Consider the following 20,722-nt stretch of genomic DNA (forward strand, 5'->3'; position numbering starts at 1 on the left):
TTGGACAAAATTATATTTCTTGTTTGTTAAATTGTAATTAAGCATAGTTATTATTTTCTTCATTTAGTAATAGTACCAGTATTTGTAAGTATTAAATGGTTATTATACACATCCTGATGCATCCATCTATATATAATCTTATTGCAATATATATTTCAACATAACCAGGATATATACAATGCAACAAGCCGAGACACTTCCACATGAATTGGAGGAAGAGATAGTCTCTCATCTTCCAACAAAAATTCTCGCTCGATTTAGTTCTGTTTGCAAACGATGGTACACTCTTTTCAAGGAACGGAGATTCTTTAACAACGATTTGGGTCTCGCCCGTCCACAATTCATCTTTTTTACGGTCGGGTCCAAGATTATTTCCGTGGACGTTAATCTTGAAGGTCCATCTATAGAGGTATATAATTTACCCTCACATATTCATTCACTTTCAGGGCTGAGCATCGAATATTGCGACGGGTTGTTTACTTATTTAACGAATAAAGGGATCGGGGTTTGCAACCCATGGTTAAAACAGATTAGATGGATTAGATCTAATGGACTATTTCATCATTTTAATGGGATGGGATACGACAATAGTAGACCTGGCAAGCACTACAAGATCTTAGGGTCTATTAACCACCGTGTTCCTGTTACAAACACAATGTTCTTGGAAGCTACAGTCACCGAGATTGGATCCAATAAATGGAAATCGTACGAGTTTGCGTCCAAGATACGGGATATTACGTCGCCTTATAGTGTATCAATGAATGGAAATTTGTATTGGATTGCTATTAATCGTTCTCGTGAGCAGTATATTGAAACTTTTGATTTTTCTATGGAGAGATTTAAACCATATTGTGTACTAGGAAAAATATTTTTTTTGCAAACTATACATATCTTATTATATAAAGTTGGGTTTTCAAAGTTAGTCATTAACAAGATTGTGACACATGTTAATTGAATTGATAAGATGTTGACATATGTCAGATAATTAGTGGTAAGAAATTATTTAAATTAGTTTTTAAAAAAGAATATTTTCAAAATAGAAAAAAATAAAATAAAAATTCAGGAAATAGAAAAAACAAAAAAAAAATCAGGAAATTTAACAATTACTTAATAGTTAACCCAAAGGAAAAACGATAATCATTATAAAATAAAATTGATGATAAAAATTATAAAAATTAGGTCTAAGGAATAAAAAAGTTAACAAATAAAGAAAAAAATAAAATAATTTAGTCAACTATAAGTTAATCTTAGAAAATATGTACATTATCGTGAATTTCATGTAATATTTAAATATTTTTATTCAGTAAGTTAATCTAAATAAGTTCGTCATCAATGTGACATGTATCAATTGTATCGATAAGATATTGACATGTATAAATTTATGACATATCAAAATATTTTAAATTTAAATTTATAAACCTACAATAAAAATATGTAATTTTCTATACTTTCGTATTTAAAAAAAAATAACGCTTATCTCAACAACACTATAACTCACTTTTTGGGATTGATGTTAATTTTTAAGAAATACAATAAATTGCAAAGTAAAATAATATGCAAGAATAGTCTTTTAAAAATCTGGAAGTTAGGAAATAACATTTTTTAGGATAATGGTATAATCATGTTAAGGGTATAATATCTAAATTAAGTTTTTGAAAAATTTGGTAATAGCAATATTATTAAAAATGGTGAATAGCTCACAATTTTTTTCGTGATCAATAATTTAACATTACTAGATTTTTTAGTAAATGTTTAATTACGATTTTTAAATATGTATGATACATAAATAATTTTTTTCAACAAAAAACAATTTAGTTACTTAAAATTTATCTCTTTTTGAATACTTTGGATATAACATTCACAATAAAAATTTAATTTTAGTTTTAGTATTGAAAATAAATAACCCTAGATGGGCCCTAATTAATCTATATTACAAAATATGATATTCAATTAATACTGATTATTTTTTTGTTAATGTTATAATTTTCAAAATTTTAATACATGCAATATTTTTAGTTCATACGAGAAAACATAAATTAACCCGCGTTTTTACGCGGGCGTTATCTAGTAACATATAACTTATCACACAATATCATAAAAAAAAATATTTCTTTGAAATGTTAGATTAGAAATAAATAAAAAATAGGAAAACCCTATTTTTGCAAGAATGACACTTTTTAAAAAGCAAACTATACATATAACATATAATTTACCACACAATATCATAAAGAAAATAATTTTGAAATGTTAGATTAGAATTTAATAGAAATGACACATGTCAGAAGCATAGAGCGACAAATGCCGCATTTTGAGCCAAAGTTAAGAAGAAATCTTGTCTTATTATATAAGATTGCCTACCAAAACTGTGTATCAATACCATTCTAGATTACTTGCGGTATTTCGGGAAGATCGGTTTTCGTTTTTAGAGCAAGAGTACTTCAGGAAAAATATTAAGATTTGGGTGACAAAAGAAAAGATTAAGAATGGGGATGGAGAAGCTGTAGAGTGGGTGAATGTGATGAGTGTGTTAGTTCCTGAATGGTCGAGTTTAGTAGTAACATACCCGCTAAGTTACTTCATCAATGAAGATAAAAGTCTCATGAGTCTTGTAATATGTTGTAATAATAAGGAGGGAAAACCTTATATTTATATCGCCAAGGGAGATAAGTTCCATGAATTTGAAATAAAAGATTTGGTTGGTGAAATGTATGGTCCTTGTACTTATTTTCCTAGTTTGGTCCAAGTTCCTACGTTCACGATGAGCGGTAGGAGTGTAAACCAACAGCAGGAGGTCGATTCCCGTTTCGCACTCCCGAGGGGAATACAAGTGAGCGTTGGAGTTAGAGGAGATGAGTGGGACGATGGTTCCTTCGACAATGTAAATAAAATAATTGTAGATTTTAATGATCTTGGAGTCATCTTTATCAAGTTTTACTACTGCAACGGTTACGTAGTTGTAGCCGGAGACGCGCATGGGGATTCGACGACCGAGACTAGAACGGTGAAATTTCTTATATATTTTTCCAACTTTATATTTTCATATATAGAACTATGTAATATATTTTTATGATTTTTTATACAGATTATAGTTGCTAAAGACGACTATATTGAAGCCGTAGAGGGGACATACACTGAGAGTCACATCACCTCTATCACGTTCCGGTTGCACAAGGCCGGCAAGTACAAGTCCCTACAGTTAGGATTATTAGACGGTATGTATAGTGATAAGTACATATATCTTGTTAAGATTGTATTCTAGTATATCCCTTAGCATATCTCCTATGTATATCGGTAGGCTAGATCTCATCTTATCACATTCTATGTGAGTATATATATGTGTTGTAACTCGTTCATATTCAATACACAACAATACATTTCTCTATTCTCTATATGGTATCAGAGCTCTTTTGTTAAACAACAACATATCCTTTTTTTTCCAATGGCGAGCCTTCCTCCTGCTGAATCAACCTCACTCACCAGGCTCCAAGATCATCGGATTTTATGGAAGAAGCTCTGATGTCCACCTCACCGCTCTCGGCGTCCACCTTTGCCCCTTTCCCTAGATTATTCATTTCCAAGATGAATAATTAGAATAATGATGTGTAAGATAAAAGTACCTAAATGTTATAATCTTTACTATATAAACATTGATGTCTCTCAAACTAAATGTTATTTGTCAAATCCTATATATACTATCTCTAGAACTAAATGTTACTATCTCCAGTATAAGTAAGGTCAATTAGTTAGACAAGACAGATCTATATATTATGTAATATGAATGTTAGTGTGTAGCCATAGGAGCACCTAACCCTGATGCAATATGGCTAATTCCTGAAATTGAGTACAGCCTGTTTGGTATATTTTTAAGTGTTACCCAAACAGGAATGGTCGATATCTCTGGGATATCAAATGTATCTGCAGCAGACCAAGGAGCAACAAACATAAGACAATCATCAACATGCCATAATCCTCTTTGAAGAACCCAAGCTCTGGTTGAAGCATCCGGAATATGGAAGAGAAATTTAGAATTATCTAGCTTGCGCATAAAAATTCTACACTTCTTACCCCAAATTCTATTTATCACAGCATGAATTAAGCCACTAGGAGGAGGACTACATCTATAGAACTGACCTAGAACATATTCCTTCTGATTCTCAAGACCTTGCAACAAGACATGACTTGGAATTGTTACCTTTGGGGTACCGTCTTCCATATACTCCGGTGAGGTAGCTCTGTAAAGATTTCTTGCTGCCGGATCCATTTTAGCAGCCCAAGGAAATCTCAGATTATCTTCCTTTGATGATTTAGGAACGGATGCCCCCAGACCAGGAACCGTGATTCCACTTGCAGCTTGTTGCGAGGCCGATGAAGAGATGAATTTTAGCTTCTTCGTCCAAGCTCCTTTTAGAGGTGGAGAACCCAAATTAGCGGGATTGTGATTGACGATTACATCAACAACTTCCACGGGAGCAAATGGGGACTTGCTTGAAGACACTGGTTCATCCTCATCACCATCAGCCGATGTGACTACCTTCGCCGTTTCAGGCGCCGGAGAAGTGTTCATCACCATCAGCCGATGTGACTACATATAAACCAAGACTTGATCCTTCACTAATGGGTGAGGCTAAGATATTGGTGGAAGTGGAGCTGAGTAAAGCATTCCCTCCTAGGATTGCTGCAGCTGACAAAAAAGGAAACATTTCCATGGTAAATGTCGAATATGCTTGGGTTCCATCTATATGTGGAGATTGTGGACAGCTAGGACACAAGGCATCCCGTTGTATGCGACCCAATGAAAAAGTTAACAAGTTGGCTTCAAAAGAGGTTACCTCTCCCGCTATTGAAAGTATCACCAATGCCACAGTCTTGGTATCACCAATCTCTTTTCAAACTGAGTCCCAAGTAGTTTCTCTTACCACAGTCACAAAAATCCAAAATGATACAGCCCTAGTAGTTGAGGCTGGCCCAATCCAAGTCATAGATCAACGCACCAGAGTGGCCGAATGCCACACAAATGTTGAAGCTGAAGTTGTACCTGAGGTTATTAGCACAGATGCAACAGAAACTGAACTTGCAGGCTCACGAGATCATGTGGTTCTTAGTGAACGTGAGGTAAGAAATGTCCTGACTGAAAACAGGTTTAGCCATTTGGGGTCTTCATTTTCAGATGGAGCTTCCGTTGAGTCAGATAGTGATTCGGTTGAATCTGATAGTTCTGACAGTGAGTCGAGAATAATGGATCAACTAACTCCATCTGGGAAACGAATTTTACGTGAACGACCGGTTCAATTGTCCATCAAAGCTAAGGAGATACTAGAATCTTCTGTTGCCCGAGGAAGAGGTAATCGGGGACGTGGGAATCGTGGACGCGGGAATCGCGGACGCGGGAACCATGAACAAAGCTAGTTTTTCTCTGGTGTTGTTCTAGGAAGCCAACCAAAGCGGAAGATTTGGTTACCATCTCTATTTTACTTGTAATATTGGCATATGTCTGTATTATTTTCCTGCTGTAAAAACTGTATGACTTTAGGGTCATGGCTTTATATAATTACGTTTTTTTTTAAAAAAAAAAAAAAAAAAAAGAAAAAAAAAAAAAAAATGAATGTTAGTGATATCTTGTGATAATTAATTAAGGTTGAAGAAGCAATTGCAGAGATGAGTAAGAGATGACATATATTAATTGGAGCAAAAAGGTGCAACTTAAGATACTACTAATAATGATTAATCACCAAGAAAAACATATAGAGGTGGATTACATAGATTTCAAACCCTAAGTAGTAGTGATCATTCATGCCCTTTAAAATCATAATCTAGAAGACGGTCCTAATATTATTATCTGTGACGGATGTTTGGTAAGTGCTCGCCATAAAAGAATCATCAATGGCTCCCAGAACTGATCGATCATAGCCAGGAAATAGTGTTGAAGCAAACTCCATCCGACGAAGATCCGAAGCACCTTCGTTGGCACAAACCCCATAGTTATCTGTGGTCGGCACTGAATCTACCGGAAGATAGTCGCCACCAGAAAACCCTAACGTGAGAGAAGGATCCGAAACAGCAACATCACTAGAAACCTTGGAAGCAGCACAAGATCCCAAATTGGAAACAGTTTCGTGAGAGCCACGGAAGACGTAACCCAACTCGTCAAACCCTAATCGATTCCCCTTGTCTGAAACCCTAATATGGTCATCTTTTCCCGTCTCCTTAATCTTGGGCTTGAAGTTTCCTCTTCTTAATAAACCTATCTTTTGCTGCTTGATTCCAGCTAAACGAGAGTTAAGCTCATCGAGATGGCTCCTCAACTCTTCACCCGACAAACCCTTGAGATTCGGAAAGTCGAAGAGATCGGAAGCGTGACTCATCCTCCTGTGATCGCTCAAAGCATTGAACTTTCCAACTATCTCTGGTAAGGCTTGTGGGTTATCTTTAGGCTCAGGCCAAACATGAAGATCGTTGTCGGGACCGTAACAGATGAAACCGACAGAGTTGCCGCAAAGAACAGAGAGCTCTGTAGCTTTCTTCTTAAAAGCCGGAAATATCCGTTTGAAAAAGATCCTCTTTGTCTTCAAATCATCATCAAGACCATACGACTTGTTTGGTTTCTTAACACGAAGAGGAGCCATCTTGAAAGAGAGATAGAGAGAAGACGAAGCTCTGATCAAATCGTAAGAGAGAAAGAGAGAGAAGGAGAGTAATGTAATAATAATTTCAAGTGATCAAACATAGAGAAGGCTTCTGTAATATATAGAGGAGGAGAACTCTCTGCAAGATTGATGCTTTTTTTCTCTTAATTCCACACAACGGTCATAATAAATTGAGAAGAACCAATATTTCCTTAATTATATTAATCGTTGAGCTAAGAAAAATAGAAATTTATACAGGAAAAATAATATGTTTCCTTTTGTTTTTGAAGAATTTATTTAAATTTTGTATAATTTTCTTTTAATTTCCAATTTTACTTTTGGTTTTCTAAATTTGAATTTCCTAATAATATTTGTTAGCTAATTTCCATTTTTCTTCAGATCACCGGGTTGATAAAATAAGGCAAATTTGGTTTCCTCGATTTATTTACACATTGGTACCAAAAATAATAGTATTTACGTATTGGCCCAAAATTGGATAAAAATGTCAGAGCAGACCTAACTGACTAAAAGTCGCAACTTTATTGTTAAAGTCGCAACCTTGAGAGACGATTTTTCAAATTCTTCAATCCAACAACAATGCTTTCAGAGACAAGAAAGATCTCACAATTCAGATCCGAGGTGGTGGTTTTGTCAAGAAGAACACTAGGGGAAACTAGAATCGAAATTAAGTTGGGATCTTCGCCTTGGAACCCAATTTATCCTTCAATTTCAACGAATTTTGATATCTACATCAGCGGCTACGTTGTTGTTCTTCGTTCATTTACACTTATCTCCAGTACTCTAATTCTTTCAGAGAACTCAGATAACAAACAAGACTTTATTGTTTTGATATCATGTGGTTGTCTGAATACTTAACTGAAGAGATTGGTGTTACAATGGGTGTTTTTTCTTTGTTCTGTTCTGCGTGGAGTTATTGGCTTTTCACCCTAACTTCTTTGATATCTGGAATTTTCAGTGACAGATTGAAAATTTATTGTCTTTCAAAAGTTTTTCAATTTGTTTACTTTGAATGAAGAATAAAAACTCTCAACAAGAGCAGAGGAGAAGGTAAAAGTTTTCTTCCTTTCTTTGTGTGATGGAAAATATTGGTTGAAAGGATAATTTGGTAGTATTCTATAGATTTCAAGTAGAATACCACTTTTATTAGTATGATATGTTTTGATTTTCCAAGGGTATGTTTTGGGGTTTAAATTTCTCTCTTCGTAGTCAAAGAATAGAAATCAAACTCTCTACAACTGGTTTGTGTTTAATCCTAGAATTCACCGAGATGTTGTCTAATAGTTTCAGTTTTCTTCTTGAACTTGGCTTTTTCTTTTTCTTTTGCAGATGTGGTGAACCTATATCATAAGTAAGATCCTTGTGAGTTATATCCTCACCTGTGTTAAGTGTTGCTTCGCATGGATTAATTATGGTATTTTATTTCAGGTTGTGTTTATTATTGAGGAGGCTAAGAGTATATAATATAAGTGCATGCATCTCCTTTTACAGTCTGAGTTAGGGAAGAATTTCTAAACAAACAGTCTTGTTTGCTTCATTGGTTTCTTTTCCAAGTTTTAAGTTTTCGACAATCACTATCCTGCGTTTTACTTTGGTGCAAGTTTTGGATTTGGTAAGGATGAGGTAAGCTTTCTTCTTGTCTCTGTTTAACCAGTGTCAAATGTGTTTATATTGTCGCTGGTGCTGATAGTAACAATCTCTGTCTCTGCGCTTTTACGAAGAAACTGCTAAAGAAGATTTAAATTTGTATTATGAATACAACCAAGGTGGACCAACTGAATTGAATTATGAACTAAATAGTAGAACGACACGTGGTAAGTGGGACGTAGCTATAGTTTATTGCCTTTAAGACTTTCTGGTCTAAGGATTCACACTTCATCTTCACTATAGCTGGTCGTTGGTATGTGTAGACTTGAAGTCAAGTCTTTTAATGGATCTTTAGCAGAGTTCTACTAAATACTTCATCATTTGAGCGAGTAGCGATTTCCAGGAGGTAATTGTTGTTGATATTATTACTTTTCTTATCATTAGTATTTCCAGGAGCTAATGGATCTTTTGTATTTTGCATTTCATCTTATTTTTGCCTCTTTTCATACGAAGATCTGTGGATTAAATACCACAAATTTTTTCTTTTCTGTAAATTTTGCGAAAAATATTTTCTAAATTATGAACTTAGGATCCTTCTATAGTGATTATTAACTAATATTTTTATTGTCAAACAGGAGACTTATGGCTGAGACACTTTTGTTGTTTGGACTTCAGAAGCTTTGGGACCTCCTTGTCCGAGAATCTGATCGATTTAGGGGAGTTGATGAGCAGCTCACTGAACTAAAAAGTAACTTGTATTTGCTTAGGTCCTTCTTGAAAGATGCAGATGCTAAGAAACATGCAAGTGAGACGGTGAGAAATTTTGTGGAAGAGATCAAAGAAATTGCTTTTGACTTGGAGGATATAATCGAAACATTTCTTGTAAAGGAAGAGCTTAGCAAAACAAGTGGTATCAAGATGCGTATGAGAAGACTTTCCTGCATTATAGTGGACCGCAAGAAAATTGCTTCTGACATGGGAGGTATAAATAAGAGAATCTCCAAGGTGATCATCGATATGCAGAGTTTTGGAGTGCAACAGATGATTTTTGATGGCGGCGAATATTCACATCCCCTACTAGAAAGACAGAGGGAGATGCGTAAAACATTTCCTAGCAGTTATGAAAATGATCTTGTGGGGTTGGAGGAGAATATTAAGATATTAGTTGGTTATTTGGTGGAAGAATGTAGCAGCCAAGTAATTTCTATAACTGGGATGGGTGGTATTGGTAAAACTACTCTGGCTCGACAAGTTTTTAATCATGACATGGTAAAAAATCATTTTGATGGAGCTGTATGGGTGTGTATATCACAACAGTTTACAAGGAAATATGTGTGGCAGACGATTTTGCAGAAGCTTAGTCCAAAACATGATGAGTACAAAGACGCAAATATGACTGAAGATGATCTTCAGGACAAACTTTTTCGACTGTTGGAAACCAATAATTCTTTGATTGTCCTGGATGATATGTGGAAAGAAGAAGATTGGGATAGAATAAAGCCTGTGTTTCCATCAAAAAGAGGTGACATCTCATACTACATATTGAAGGCTTTTAAAAAATTAGAGCTTGACTAGGCATATGCGTATATTATTTATCCTTTTGCTTAAAATGTATTGTAGGATGGAAGGTACTAGTTACTTCACGCAACGAGAGAGTGGCCTTACATGCAGATCCAACATGTGTGACTTTTAAACCAAAGTGCCTAAACGTTGAAGACAGTTGGACTCTTTTCCGAAGGATAGTATTTCCTATAAAAGACACAGCAGGTAAGCTTTCAAGGAGGACAATTTTTTTGACGTTAATTGAGAAATTAATTTTTATTTTATGCTTTGTTGCATCGTATCTTACGTCGTATCTTGATTTTAATGTCCAAAATATACATGGTTATGATGTGCAGAATATAAGGTTGATGTAGAAATGGAAGAGATGGGTAAGCAGATGATCAAACATTGTGGAGGTTTACCGTTGGCTGTTAAGGTGTTAGGCGGGTTGTTAGCTGCACAATACACTTTGCATGAGTGGAAAAGGATATATGAGAATATTAAAGCTCACATAGTTGGAGGGACTACCTTCACTGACAGAAATATCAGTTCAGTTTACAATGTTCTATATCTGAGTTTTGAAGAGCTGCCTGTTTATTTGAAGCACTGCTTCCTCTACCTCGCCCATTTTCCAGAAGATTTTCTGATAAATGTTGGGATTTTGTCCTATTACTGGGCAGGAGAAGGAATACCAAGACCAAGATATTGTGATGGAGCGACCATTCGAGAGGTCACAGATGGATACATTGAAGAATTGGTGAAGAGAAACATGGTAATCTCAAGAAGAGATGCTAAAACTTCAAGATTTGAAACATGTCACTTGCATGATATGATGAGAGAAGTTTGTCTGCTTAAAGCCGAGGAAGAGAATTTTGTACATATTGTTGACAGTCGCTTACCTGTAAAATTCCAATCTCCTCAAAAATCTAGAAGGATCGCAGTACACCAGCTTGATAAAGCATATCATCCCAGAGGAGAGATGAATCCGAAACTTAGATCTCTCTTGTTTTTCAGCTCGGCAAAAGGTTTGATGCAATCGGATTCATCGTTTACGAAGTTACAATTGTTGAGAGCTTTAGATATCTCAAGAATCCAGTTTGAAGAAGGGAAGTTACCCTCTAGCATTGGGAAGCTCATCCACTTGAGATATTTGAGTTTATATCAGGCATATGTAACTCATGTACCTTCTTCTATGCGGAACCTGAAGCGGCTGCTCTATTTAAACTTATGCGTAGATGCGAGATATCCAATCTACATGCCCAATTTTTTGAAAGAGACACGAAAATTGACATACCTCTCTTTTCCGTTTCTGATACATGATAGGGTAAAGATGGAGTTGGGTAATCTAATCAACTTGGAGAAATTGGAGAATTTCTCAACAGAGCATGGGAGAGTGAGTGACCTTCAGAGTATGACACGACTCAGAGCCCTCTCTATCTGTATCAGAGGCAGGTGTACTGTGAAAACTCTATCTTCATCACTACGTGAACTGAGACACTTGGAAAATCTTACAATATATGATTTCAAGGTTCATGCTCCCACTAATAGTGAAGAAGGATTTGTTTTAGATTCCGTTCACCTCCAACACCTGAATTTGACACTATACATGCCAAGGTTTCCTGATGAGAAATATTTCCCTTCTCACCTTAGAACCATATCTCTGTGTGAGTGTCGTTTGGTGGAGGATCCAATGCCAATTCTAGAGAAGCTGCTTCACCTATATGAGGTCAGTTTATTTACTCAATCTTTCTGTGGGAAGAGAATGGTTTGTTCGGGCGGTGGATTTCCTCGGTTGCAGAACCTCATGTTGTGTGGAATAGAGGAGTGTGAAGAGTGGATAGTAGAAGAAGGCTCCATGCCACTTCTTCATTATCTGTTTATTAGTTGTTGTCCAAAGTTTAAGGAAGTTCCTGATGGGCTTAGATTTATCACTTCCTTGAAAGAGCTGAATATTGACAAAAATTTGAAGGAGAAATTGTCTAGAGGAGGAGAAGAATACTACAAAGTCCAACACATTCCTCTGGTTCGATTTCAATAAGAATCTCCAATAATCAAACTAATTTGGAATCGAATTTATCCAATAAGCAGGCCCCTGGAGTATTCATACAACAAACAAAGCTGCCTTAATGCTTTGTCGAAGGATTTAGGTGAGGACATCTTTTCTTATGTAATAAACCTTATGGCTGGTTATCTCGTAGTAAAGGTTAGTTGTTTTAAGATCAAGGATAACTTATATAACCAGTCTGTTTATAACATTTTCGACTGTTCAGAAATCGACCTTGGAAGTTTTGTTTAATTGATGATTTGGATCAATTGCTCTTTTTTTTTTTGTGCTACAATTTAGAAGTAGCCATGGTCACACTCACAATATATAATTGTTAAAGAATGTCACAATTTAGAAGTAGCCATGGTCTCCTCTGTGCACAGCTTTCAAGTGTTTGTGAGTTTTCACATATTTACAGCTAAGATGAATTTAGTCTTTATGTGTAGTTTCTCTCCTAAAAGTATTTCGTTTTACTTCTTATGCAGAGAAAGAAAAGTTTTGTCAAGATGGGAAGAGATGGCATAATAATAGAGTGATGATTGTTGTCGTCTCAGTAGCACATTTCTGAAATCAAGAACTCGAGCTTCCAAGTTCGGTTGCTCATCAATCGTCTGTTGCCTCACAATGTGCCTGTTGCTGTATTTTTAGATGATCTTGCTTCTTTCCGAAAAACTCATTTTTTTAACTCTCAAACTCCTTTCTTACATGCAGGGACTACATGGTTTTAGTTGGAACATTGCCGTATGGTTTATGGACAGATTTGTTATTAAGTGATTGACTTTTTGTATTTGTGTTAGTGTTACGATAAGAATCCGAATTTTATAAAGACCAATGTCTGCTAAACTCTGACACAGAAGAAGATATTCTCAAGCTCAGGATTAAAGCAGCAGAAAGAAATAGAAAACTTAAACTTTATTACATTGATCAAATAATAAATTACAAACATGGATTTGCAATTTTGCGTTGGAGCAAGACAGACAAGTTTAGTACTTAAGAGTTAGAGTTCACCGAGAATATATAGGTGAGTTACATAAATTAAAAAACCCTAATTAAGACTAGTGATCATCCCCTCGAAATCATAACCTATAAAACTGACCCTAAATGATCTGTGACTCCCATAAGTGGATCATAGCCCAAAACCATCCAATCCCAAACACCATTCTTGAATCACAAACCACAAACATCCCTACAAACCTTGGAAGTTGCACAAGATCCCAAACTCGAAATAAATTTCTTGGGAGTCAAGGAAGACGTAACCATACTCGTCAAATACACCGCTAAACCCTTATCGATCATCTGACGAAGCCACCTTACGGTTTGAGATAGCGGTGTTGTTGTTTGAAACCTTAAGGATGATCATCTTTTTCCTTCTTCTTAGGCTTGGGCTTCTACGAGTTGCCTTTTCTGAATATATGTTTGTTGTTTGATTCCGATAAAATATGTGAGAGTTAAGCACTTAAAGCTCAACTAGATCAAGAAATTGGGTGATTTTGAATTCTACCCTATTTAAAATAAAAAAACAATTTTTTTCAATATATAAAAATACAGTTTTGTCCTGATTTAATGTAAGTCCTTTATTTATAAATTCAAATTTTAAAGGATAAACAAAATCAATTCGAAAATATATTTATTTATTTATTTTTATTATTATATTTTTTTAAATAATAATAGCTTATTAAAAAGATACTAAATCTTATATAATAATAACTAGAAATTATCAAATCTATAGTTTTTGTTTAATATAAACTTATATAAAGCCATACATTCCCAAATTCTCTAAGCGTATTCAAATATATTTCTTTAGAAAAAATTTGCAAGGTAAAAATTCATTATTTTAACTTTTTCTTTGTGTTTTCCGCGTCACTATGTTATGAATCAACGTGAGTTCATTGATTTTTTTACTCTTATTCTACAATATTTATAAAAGATTTTACGTAGAGATTGCTTTGTGGATATGCTTGCTATTATGAATTTTTTTACGTAAAGTAAGTAATATTAATTAAACTACGAAAGTATACCATTGAAGTGTACAATGGCTTAGTAGCTTTTATTGTTTTAAAATCATTCAAGCCACATGTTCGAATCTAGTTGCCTGTTTTTTGGATTTGTTCAAATATTTCCCCTCCCCTTTGTTCGGATTTTTAGAATTTCTGAAAATATGACGTATCTAGAATTCTAGATTATTTTTGGAAAAAATAAATAAAAAATAATAATTAAGGTTTTGTTTAGTTGTAATTTTTTTTATTCCATTAAATTTCAATAAGGCTATTTTAGTAATTTTATATATCTGAAAATTAATTTAAAAATGAAAAAAAAAACAGAGGTTATTTTTCAAAAGAAAATTTGTCAAAAAGGCAGATTTCCAAATATTCTCTAAAAAAGATGCATCAAAGATGTTATAAAACTTACCACTATAGAGGAGTCTATATGTTAAATTACGAGAAAATTTGGAAATCTGCCTTCTTTACAAATGTAGTCCGCGAAGGGAGGAAGATGTCGTTCAGGGGTCCAGGAGCTGGTGGTATGAAATGTTTATGCGACTACTGCAGCGACAAACCTTAAACCAGATCGTTAGTACACGCTGTGGCCGCAAACGCAAAAGCAGCTACTCTGTATTTTAATCTTGCATGTCCACTATGTGTCATGATTTGTGTAATACTAAAGGTTAATGGTGCTCCACTGAGTAACAATATATAGTAATGGATAAGTGAAATGTAAAATAAATAAGAGAAATTTTGATAAATATTCCTTTTGGTGTACGCCGTTTTAAAAATACCCCTCTTTTCTACCCATTTTCAAAAATACCCTTTTCAAATATGAAAAATTATAAACTTTTATATGGTTGATAAGGTGCATCAAGATCATCATTATTACTAGGAGACTAAATCCAAATATTTATAAAGTTTTAAAAGGTTCTAAACGGCATTTATAAGGTTTTTATAAGGTTTTTAAAAGGTTTGCAAAGTTTTTATAAGGTTTTTAAATGATTTTTAAAAGGTATTTATACGGTATTTATGAAATATATATATATATATATATATATATAAATTTACACACATATAAAGATAATTTGTATCTATAAATATAAGCTTACACAAATTTTTTTGATAAATTTCAAAATTTATAGTAACTTTTTGATAAAATTAGAAAGAGAAGTATTTTTAAAAAGTTGTATTGGAAAAATGGTATTTTTGAAATTCCCTCAATAAATAATCGTACGACTTTGTTTAAGTAATTATAATATGGCTAGATGATAAGTGCGGCTCGGCCTCCGGCTCCGTAATTCTGATTTGCAAAAGAACTCAAGTTTCATTCAGTTTCCTTTATCTCCAACTTTAGCATGTATTCGGTTTTAAAAACAAAAGAAATTAGACATTTGGACTGTTGTGGACTTCGGTAAGATATTTTGTTTTTCTCATGCATGCAATTTAAAAGGAATACAGTATATGAAAAGATATGTGACGATCATATACATACAGCAGACCCGGTTGACCGGTTCTAAGCTAGTGTTGGAGGAGCTTGAACATAAAAGTCTCATTATATTATACGGCCTAGATTGCAAAAAAAAAGGATACTTAAAATTTTGAATTGAAGTAAATACACATACTGTATATCTTATATGTATGGTGGTGATCGACTTTAAAACATATTGCCTACAAGATTTGATTATATCCAAGAGTTTGTGGTCCAACATATTAGATTTTAGGTGATGACATTTATTCTCGTAATAAATGGTCAGTCTCAAGGAAGAAAGATAAATAGCACCACAACCAGGGGTTGAGCATCATCAGAGCTACACATACACACATACATTATCAACTCCAAAGTGAAAGAGAGAATGGCCATGTCAACGAAGTTAGTTTCTACTCTAGCCATCTTTTTGGTCCTGGCTCTGGCCATCAATGGTAAACTAACAAACTCCATAGTATTCTCGCATATTTTGTTTAACTTTATGATTCATGTATAGGATCCATTGCATTGTGTATTTGTTGCAGTCAATCAGTCATCATGCATGCATATATATATATATGTGTGACATTTTATTCGCTTAACAGTCTGTATATAATGTGCAGAAGTGCCGGGGACAGAAGCGCAAAATGACGAGTGTCTGAAAGAATATGGTGGTAATGTTGGTTCCCCCTTTTGTACCCCTCGGATATTTCCGTCGATTTGTTATTCAAGGTGCCAAGCGGACAATAACGCTCTAGGTGGAAAATGCGTATGGGGAAATTCCGGTGTTACATGCTTCTGCGACTTCTGCAGCGACCAACCTTATTTAAGTCTTTTTTGAGTCTTGCATGTGTGCGTGATAGTCCAAGATCATAATCCAAAAAGTAATGATATAAAATAAAATAAATAAAGCTAAACCTGCTTGTGTTTGTTATTATTCTGATTGCTACGGATCTTTAAAAAAAAGGAAGAAAAACTAGAAACTGGTCATATATCATTTCCTTCGAAATATTCATAGACGACAAGGAAAAAGATCGTACGGCTTTCGAATAATTATGATATATGAAATAATTATGATTTCGAATAATTTCGAATAATATATGAGTCATTATCATGTTCTTGGCCCAACAGTTAATATATTTATAGTACGAAATTTATGATCATAGTTTACGAAATCAAAAGCATCTAATCCATCCATAGTTTAAGATATTATTAGGGAGATTTACTTAGATGGGACACATTTTATGACAAACTCTTGCAACTTGCAAGTCAACCCTGCAGCTTTTTTGTTAGACGTAAAAGATCTTCAAGGCCTCTTGCAATGCCTAAAAATGCATTAAATTAAAGTATCTCTAAATATATATATTTTGTGTAGAAAATAAGACAAGAGATAACAAATTAAAGAAACAAACCTCAACTAGTTTGGGCTCAGTGGTCAAATAAAAGTAGTGAATGACTCTCTCCTGCTCCCTTTTTAGACACTCATCACACTGAAACATAAAGTTACTATAATTAGTTAATATATGTATTTACTTTCCTGAAATCGAATTAAAAAGACATATATAGTTGGGGACATGCCTTTAGCAAATAATCAGAACTAGAATACTCCTTCATCCACATTGATGCCTTGGGAGAATAGTAAGATACAGTCTCTTGAAGCATGACTCTTTCAAAATCCTCTTCATATCTCTCCTTAGTTCCCATCCCATTCTCCACATAGACTTCTAATACGGTTTCCACTACTTCCCTATCAATCTCTTAGCCGTCGCGTTCTTTATGAATCTGTCAAATACAAAGTTCTTTAGATATAAAAACTCAAGAATCAGGTTTGACCGGAGCTTTTTCACATACTTACAAGTGCTAGTACAACTTCTGTTGCCGTGGACTGCATCTCACCATAAACCTGACGTACATAATTGCATGGACCGTTAAAAAATACTTTTGAGGCAGTGAAAAATTTAGAAGTTATAGGAGTATTTGCATGACAAACCAGGTCACGAAAACGTGTCAAACCAACTTCACTCAGTGATGGAATAAAACGTGATTCCATATAACAGAAGAACATGCGTAGCTTTTTGACCAGAGTTTTATGGTTCTTCCATCTCATAACAAGTTCTCTTAGCATATCTTCACCATGCTTCTCCCTTAAGGATAACAACACCTAAACCACACATAAAACAAGTATTAACTGTTTTTGTTTGCGTAAGTTTATAAAAGCTAAGAAGAATATATTTTTGCTACCCACCGTTTGTATAATATAATCTTCAATCACTTGGCGACACTTATCATAAAGCTGTTGCGGGTAATCCGGTTGCTGGTTGTACATATGGTAGACAATTCTGTAAATGACATAATAAATCACTATGGTAAGTACCCATACAGAACTGTAAATAACAAACATAATATAAAGATTCCAAACATTACATAAGATGACCTACGTAGGTGTGAAGTTCCATAATTTGGTCAGTAGTAAATGGTGGTTCAGGCTCATTATCTATAATCCTTATCAGCTTGGCAACACCTTTCTGATGAATATAGGACCATCCTTCCTCAAATGCTATTATCTCTGTGGGTCGTGGCGCCATCCTTCTAAAATGAATCAAACTCAATAATAAAGTTGTAGACACGAGAAATTTAGAGGTTATTATCATTACTTTACATATGTAAGCATTTAAAACTTAAACTAATTATACAAAAAGAACAACGAAAAAATGATACGCAATAATTCATGCATGGCGTTTACGCCAGAAATAATCACCAAGAAAGAAAGACACAATCTTTGAAAGTAATCAAGAGCTGTAAATAAACATAGGAGAAGGCTACGTACCACTAACTTGATCAAAACCATGTACATAAACACAAAAACCTAAGATATCACTTACCTGAAGATTCGGAATAGTATGAGAAATGAGAGAAGCTTGCCGGCGAAGAAAGAAAAAGGCCTAGAAGATATCTTATATAACATAGTAAAGTTTCTTTAAGAAGAGCCAATTAAGCTTCTACGATTTTTTTCACTAAAAATAATTATATGCATAAAAAATAGAATTAAATACAATAAAATTCCTTAATTGTTTTTAAAAAATCAACTTTATTCATTTATATGTATAATATATTATAGTCCCTTTAATATATATATATATATATATATAATACTACAGAATTTTAATATATTTTGAATTTTAATCATTAATATACATAAGTTAGCTTTTAAAAAATGTAGCAAAAAAAAATTGTTTAAGGTTGAATAATTTATTAAATATCATAAGTATAAAAAGTCAATTGGTGTGTTTGCTGTTACATACTGAAAAGACCCAACCCATTTAAAAAGAAATATTAACCAATAACCTCATACTTATTAATTGACCAATCCAAATTAAATCAACAGGTAACCAGCGAAAATAATAAACCAATCAACTCCAATAAAATAAATAACCAAGCAGTTTAATATCAAATAGCAAATCAACAATCCCAACATACTTCTAAACAGGGTTCCAACAATAACAAAACATAAATAGAACGACCAATGATCCTACATCATCCTTCTCTTCCTTGCCACAATCACATTTTACTCTTTATTCTGCACCACAACAAAAAGAGATGCGTAAGTATTAATACAAATACTTAGTGAAGCGGTCCTCCCATCTATCTTTCTAAATTAACAAGCAATATAAACCATTAACATGCAAAGAACAAGGTTTTCAGTTTATATCTTTGTAGACTATATAGAAGATCTTAGTGTTAACGATTTAAAGCATCGTAAGTCAAGACCACAACAACGTCTACATAAATCTCGCGAACTTGGCAACTCTGCTCCATCTACAAAGAACAAGCAGCCAAGAAGCTTCCTGCAGAAAATGTACGAATTACTAGCTAACTTGGAGTGAGGATCTGATCTTGGAAGCCAAGCCAAAGAGTGATGGTGTCAACCGATACCCTCTCTTGGTGTCGGTCGATACCGTTCAAACCCGGCACATACCCTTGTTATCCAGTTACTACATATTTTGTTTTTAAAACTATTTTAACGAATTATTTATCGTCTTAACTATATTATGAAATCATTCAACTCTATAACTAGATCATCAAATGATTTTGTACATTGATTGGGTGTATTAATCTTTCATAGAGTCAATTACATAATTTATGTTTAAAATGAAATTAGAATCAACCGCATACAAATATACATTAAAGCCTCTATAAATTAATACTCACTAAATTAATAATCATCATAAATTAATAATTTTTATCGATCCCAAGTTGGACAAGTGTAATTTTAGACACAATTTAATAATATAGTAAAATATTATTTTTTTTGAAAACTCTTTGTAAATATATGGTTCCATCAATATGCTAGTGAAACAAGAAAAAAAATGATGAATAGCAAATCCTATTGAATTGGAAGGAAAACATTTCATGAATTAAGGGTATCTTTAATACTTCGTCACTTGAGCTTCTCATTTCCTCCATCCTTCTTTAAGATTTCAAATGCATCTTTCACTGCCTACAATTCATTAGAAGAAACATGCATTCAATGTGCATTCAGAAGTAACCATATCTAAAATGATTAACTTCGAAATATGATCATAGCCTACCTCAACTAGTTTGGGTTCAGTGCTTGAATGGAGGTAGTGAGTGACTCTCTCCTTCTCCTCTCTTTGAAACTCCTCACACTGCATTATAAAATTATTGACGTTAATGATATATTTCCTTTCCTGAAATCGAATCAAAACATAGTTGGAGACACACCTTTAGCATGTAATCAAGACAAGAATCCTCCTCGATCCACCTTGACACCTTGCAAGAATAGTAAGAAACAGTATCTTGAAGCAAGAAGCTTTCAAAATCGTCTTCATATTTTTCCAAATTTCCCATCCCATTCTTCACATAGATATCTAAGACGTTTTTCACTAGTTTCTTATCAATCTCTTCGCCCTCCCGTTCTTTATGAATCTGGCAGATACAATATGTGTTACATAGAAACAACAGTTAGGCTGAACCAGAGATCTTTTCATTACAAACACCAAATACTTACAAGTGCTAATACAGCTTCTTTGGCTGTGGAGTGCATCTCACGATAAACCTGTGGTCAATAATTGCATGGACGGTTACAAAAATGCTTGAGGGAGTTAGAAATATTTAGAACCTATAGGAATTTGCATGACGAACCAGGTCGTGGAAGCATGTCAAACCAACTTCTGTCAGTGTTGGAAAGGCTTGCTGAGGGACAAAGTAACGGTCAAGATAATAGAAGAATCTTGCTAACCATTTAACCATAACATTATGCTTATTCCACCTCTTAACAAGCTCTTCTAACATATTTTCATCATGCTTCTCTCTTAAAGACGGCAACACCTAAACAACATACTCCCTCCGTTTCAAAAAGATTGATGTTTTGGGTTTTTCACACGTATTAAGATAAAGTTAAAAATTTATTTATGAATTAATTTATAATTATATTTTG

The 20,722-nt window shown here is 34.0% G+C and overlaps 8 protein-coding genes and 1 long non-coding RNA gene across 11 annotated transcripts in view; 4 read left to right on the plus strand and 5 right to left on the minus strand.

Moving 5' to 3' along the window:
• Window positions 1–178: 178 nt before the first annotated feature.
• Window positions 179–3,563, plus strand: LOC17894473 (jacalin-related lectin 38). The gene is made up of 5 exons (XM_023787493.1): window positions 179–853; window positions 965–966; window positions 2,350–3,001; window positions 3,083–3,221; window positions 3,448–3,563. Exons 1-5 carry the CDS (start codon window positions 179–181, stop codon window positions 3,561–3,563), a joined length of 1,584 nt encoding a protein of 527 aa, XP_023643261.1.
• A 218-nt stretch (window positions 3,564–3,781) lies between these two features.
• On the minus strand, window positions 3,782–4,570 carry LOC111831917. The gene has a single exon (XM_023787495.1). It carries the CDS (start codon window positions 4,568–4,570, stop codon window positions 3,782–3,784), a length of 789 nt encoding a protein of 262 aa, XP_023643263.1.
• A 44-nt stretch (window positions 4,571–4,614) lies between these two features.
• Window positions 4,615–5,406, plus strand: LOC17896376. The gene has a single exon (XM_006300985.2). It carries the CDS (start codon window positions 4,615–4,617, stop codon window positions 5,404–5,406), a length of 792 nt encoding a protein of 263 aa, XP_006301047.2.
• A 404-nt stretch (window positions 5,407–5,810) lies between these two features.
• Window positions 5,811–6,623, minus strand: LOC17896625 (agamous-like MADS-box protein AGL49). The gene has a single exon (XM_006301710.2). It carries the CDS (start codon window positions 6,621–6,623, stop codon window positions 5,811–5,813), a length of 813 nt encoding a protein of 270 aa, XP_006301772.2.
• Window positions 6,624–8,272: 1,649 nt separating this feature from the next.
• On the plus strand, window positions 8,273–12,684 carry LOC17895571 (probable disease resistance protein At1g59620). 3 transcript variants are annotated; one of them, XM_006300643.2, is made up of 5 exons: window positions 8,273–8,634; window positions 8,864–9,750; window positions 9,849–9,995; window positions 10,127–11,917; window positions 12,300–12,684. In XM_006300643.2, exons 2-4 carry the CDS (start codon window positions 8,871–8,873, stop codon window positions 11,806–11,808), a joined length of 2,709 nt encoding a protein of 902 aa, XP_006300705.1. In that variant the 5' UTR covers window positions 8,273–8,634; window positions 8,864–8,870; the 3' UTR covers window positions 11,809–11,917; window positions 12,300–12,684. The 3 variants fall into 3 exon arrangements, with proteins under 3 accessions (XP_006300705.1, XP_023644159.1, XP_023644158.1); XM_023788391.1 differs by lacking the exon at window positions 12,300–12,684 and having other exon boundaries at window positions 10,127–11,987; XM_023788390.1 differs by lacking the exon at window positions 8,273–8,634 and having other exon boundaries at window positions 8,790–9,750.
• A 2,911-nt stretch (window positions 12,685–15,595) lies between these two features.
• Window positions 15,596–16,201, plus strand: LOC17894632 (defensin-like protein 4). Its single transcript, XM_006302988.2, has 2 exons — window positions 15,596–15,719; window positions 15,888–16,201. Exons 1-2 carry the CDS (start codon window positions 15,653–15,655, stop codon window positions 16,103–16,105), a joined length of 285 nt encoding a protein of 94 aa, XP_006303050.1. The 5' UTR covers window positions 15,596–15,652; the 3' UTR covers window positions 16,106–16,201.
• Window positions 16,202–16,546: 345 nt separating this feature from the next.
• LOC17894360 (putative cullin-like protein 2) overlaps window positions 16,547–20,722 on the minus strand; it is a 17,432-nt gene continuing 13,256 nt past the window's right edge. The window contains exon 8 of the mRNA XM_023787967.1: window positions 16,547–16,589. Coding sequence (XP_023643735.1) covers window positions 16,554–16,589 — 36 coding nt within the window. The 3' untranslated portion in view covers window positions 16,547–16,553. The remainder of the gene's footprint in view (window positions 16,590–20,722) is intronic.
• Window positions 16,844–17,601, minus strand: LOC17895877. The gene is made up of 3 exons (XR_002835091.1): window positions 17,255–17,601; window positions 17,120–17,167; window positions 16,844–17,046 (listed from the first exon to the last, which is right to left on the minus strand). It is a non-coding gene; the product is annotated as an uncharacterized LOC17895877 (long non-coding RNA).
• LOC111831889 (putative cullin-like protein 2) overlaps window positions 19,604–20,722 on the minus strand; it is a 1,669-nt gene continuing 550 nt past the window's right edge. Inside the window, exons 3-7 of the mRNA XM_023787437.1 lie at window positions 20,428–20,613; window positions 20,294–20,341; window positions 20,008–20,211; window positions 19,854–19,931; window positions 19,604–19,762 (exon numbers count right to left, since the gene is read on the minus strand). Of these exons, the coding sequence (XP_023643205.1) occupies window positions 19,703–19,762; window positions 19,854–19,931; window positions 20,008–20,211; window positions 20,294–20,341; window positions 20,428–20,613 (576 nt within the window). The 3' untranslated portion in view covers window positions 19,604–19,702. The remainder of the gene's footprint in view (window positions 19,763–19,853; window positions 19,932–20,007; window positions 20,212–20,293; window positions 20,342–20,427; window positions 20,614–20,722) is intronic.

This window comes from Capsella rubella, unplaced genomic scaffold (assembly GCF_000375325.1).
Source record: "Capsella rubella cultivar Monte Gargano unplaced genomic scaffold, Caprub1_0 scaffold_2, whole genome shotgun sequence".
NCBI lineage: Eukaryota > Viridiplantae > Streptophyta > Magnoliopsida > Brassicales > Brassicaceae > Capsella > Capsella rubella.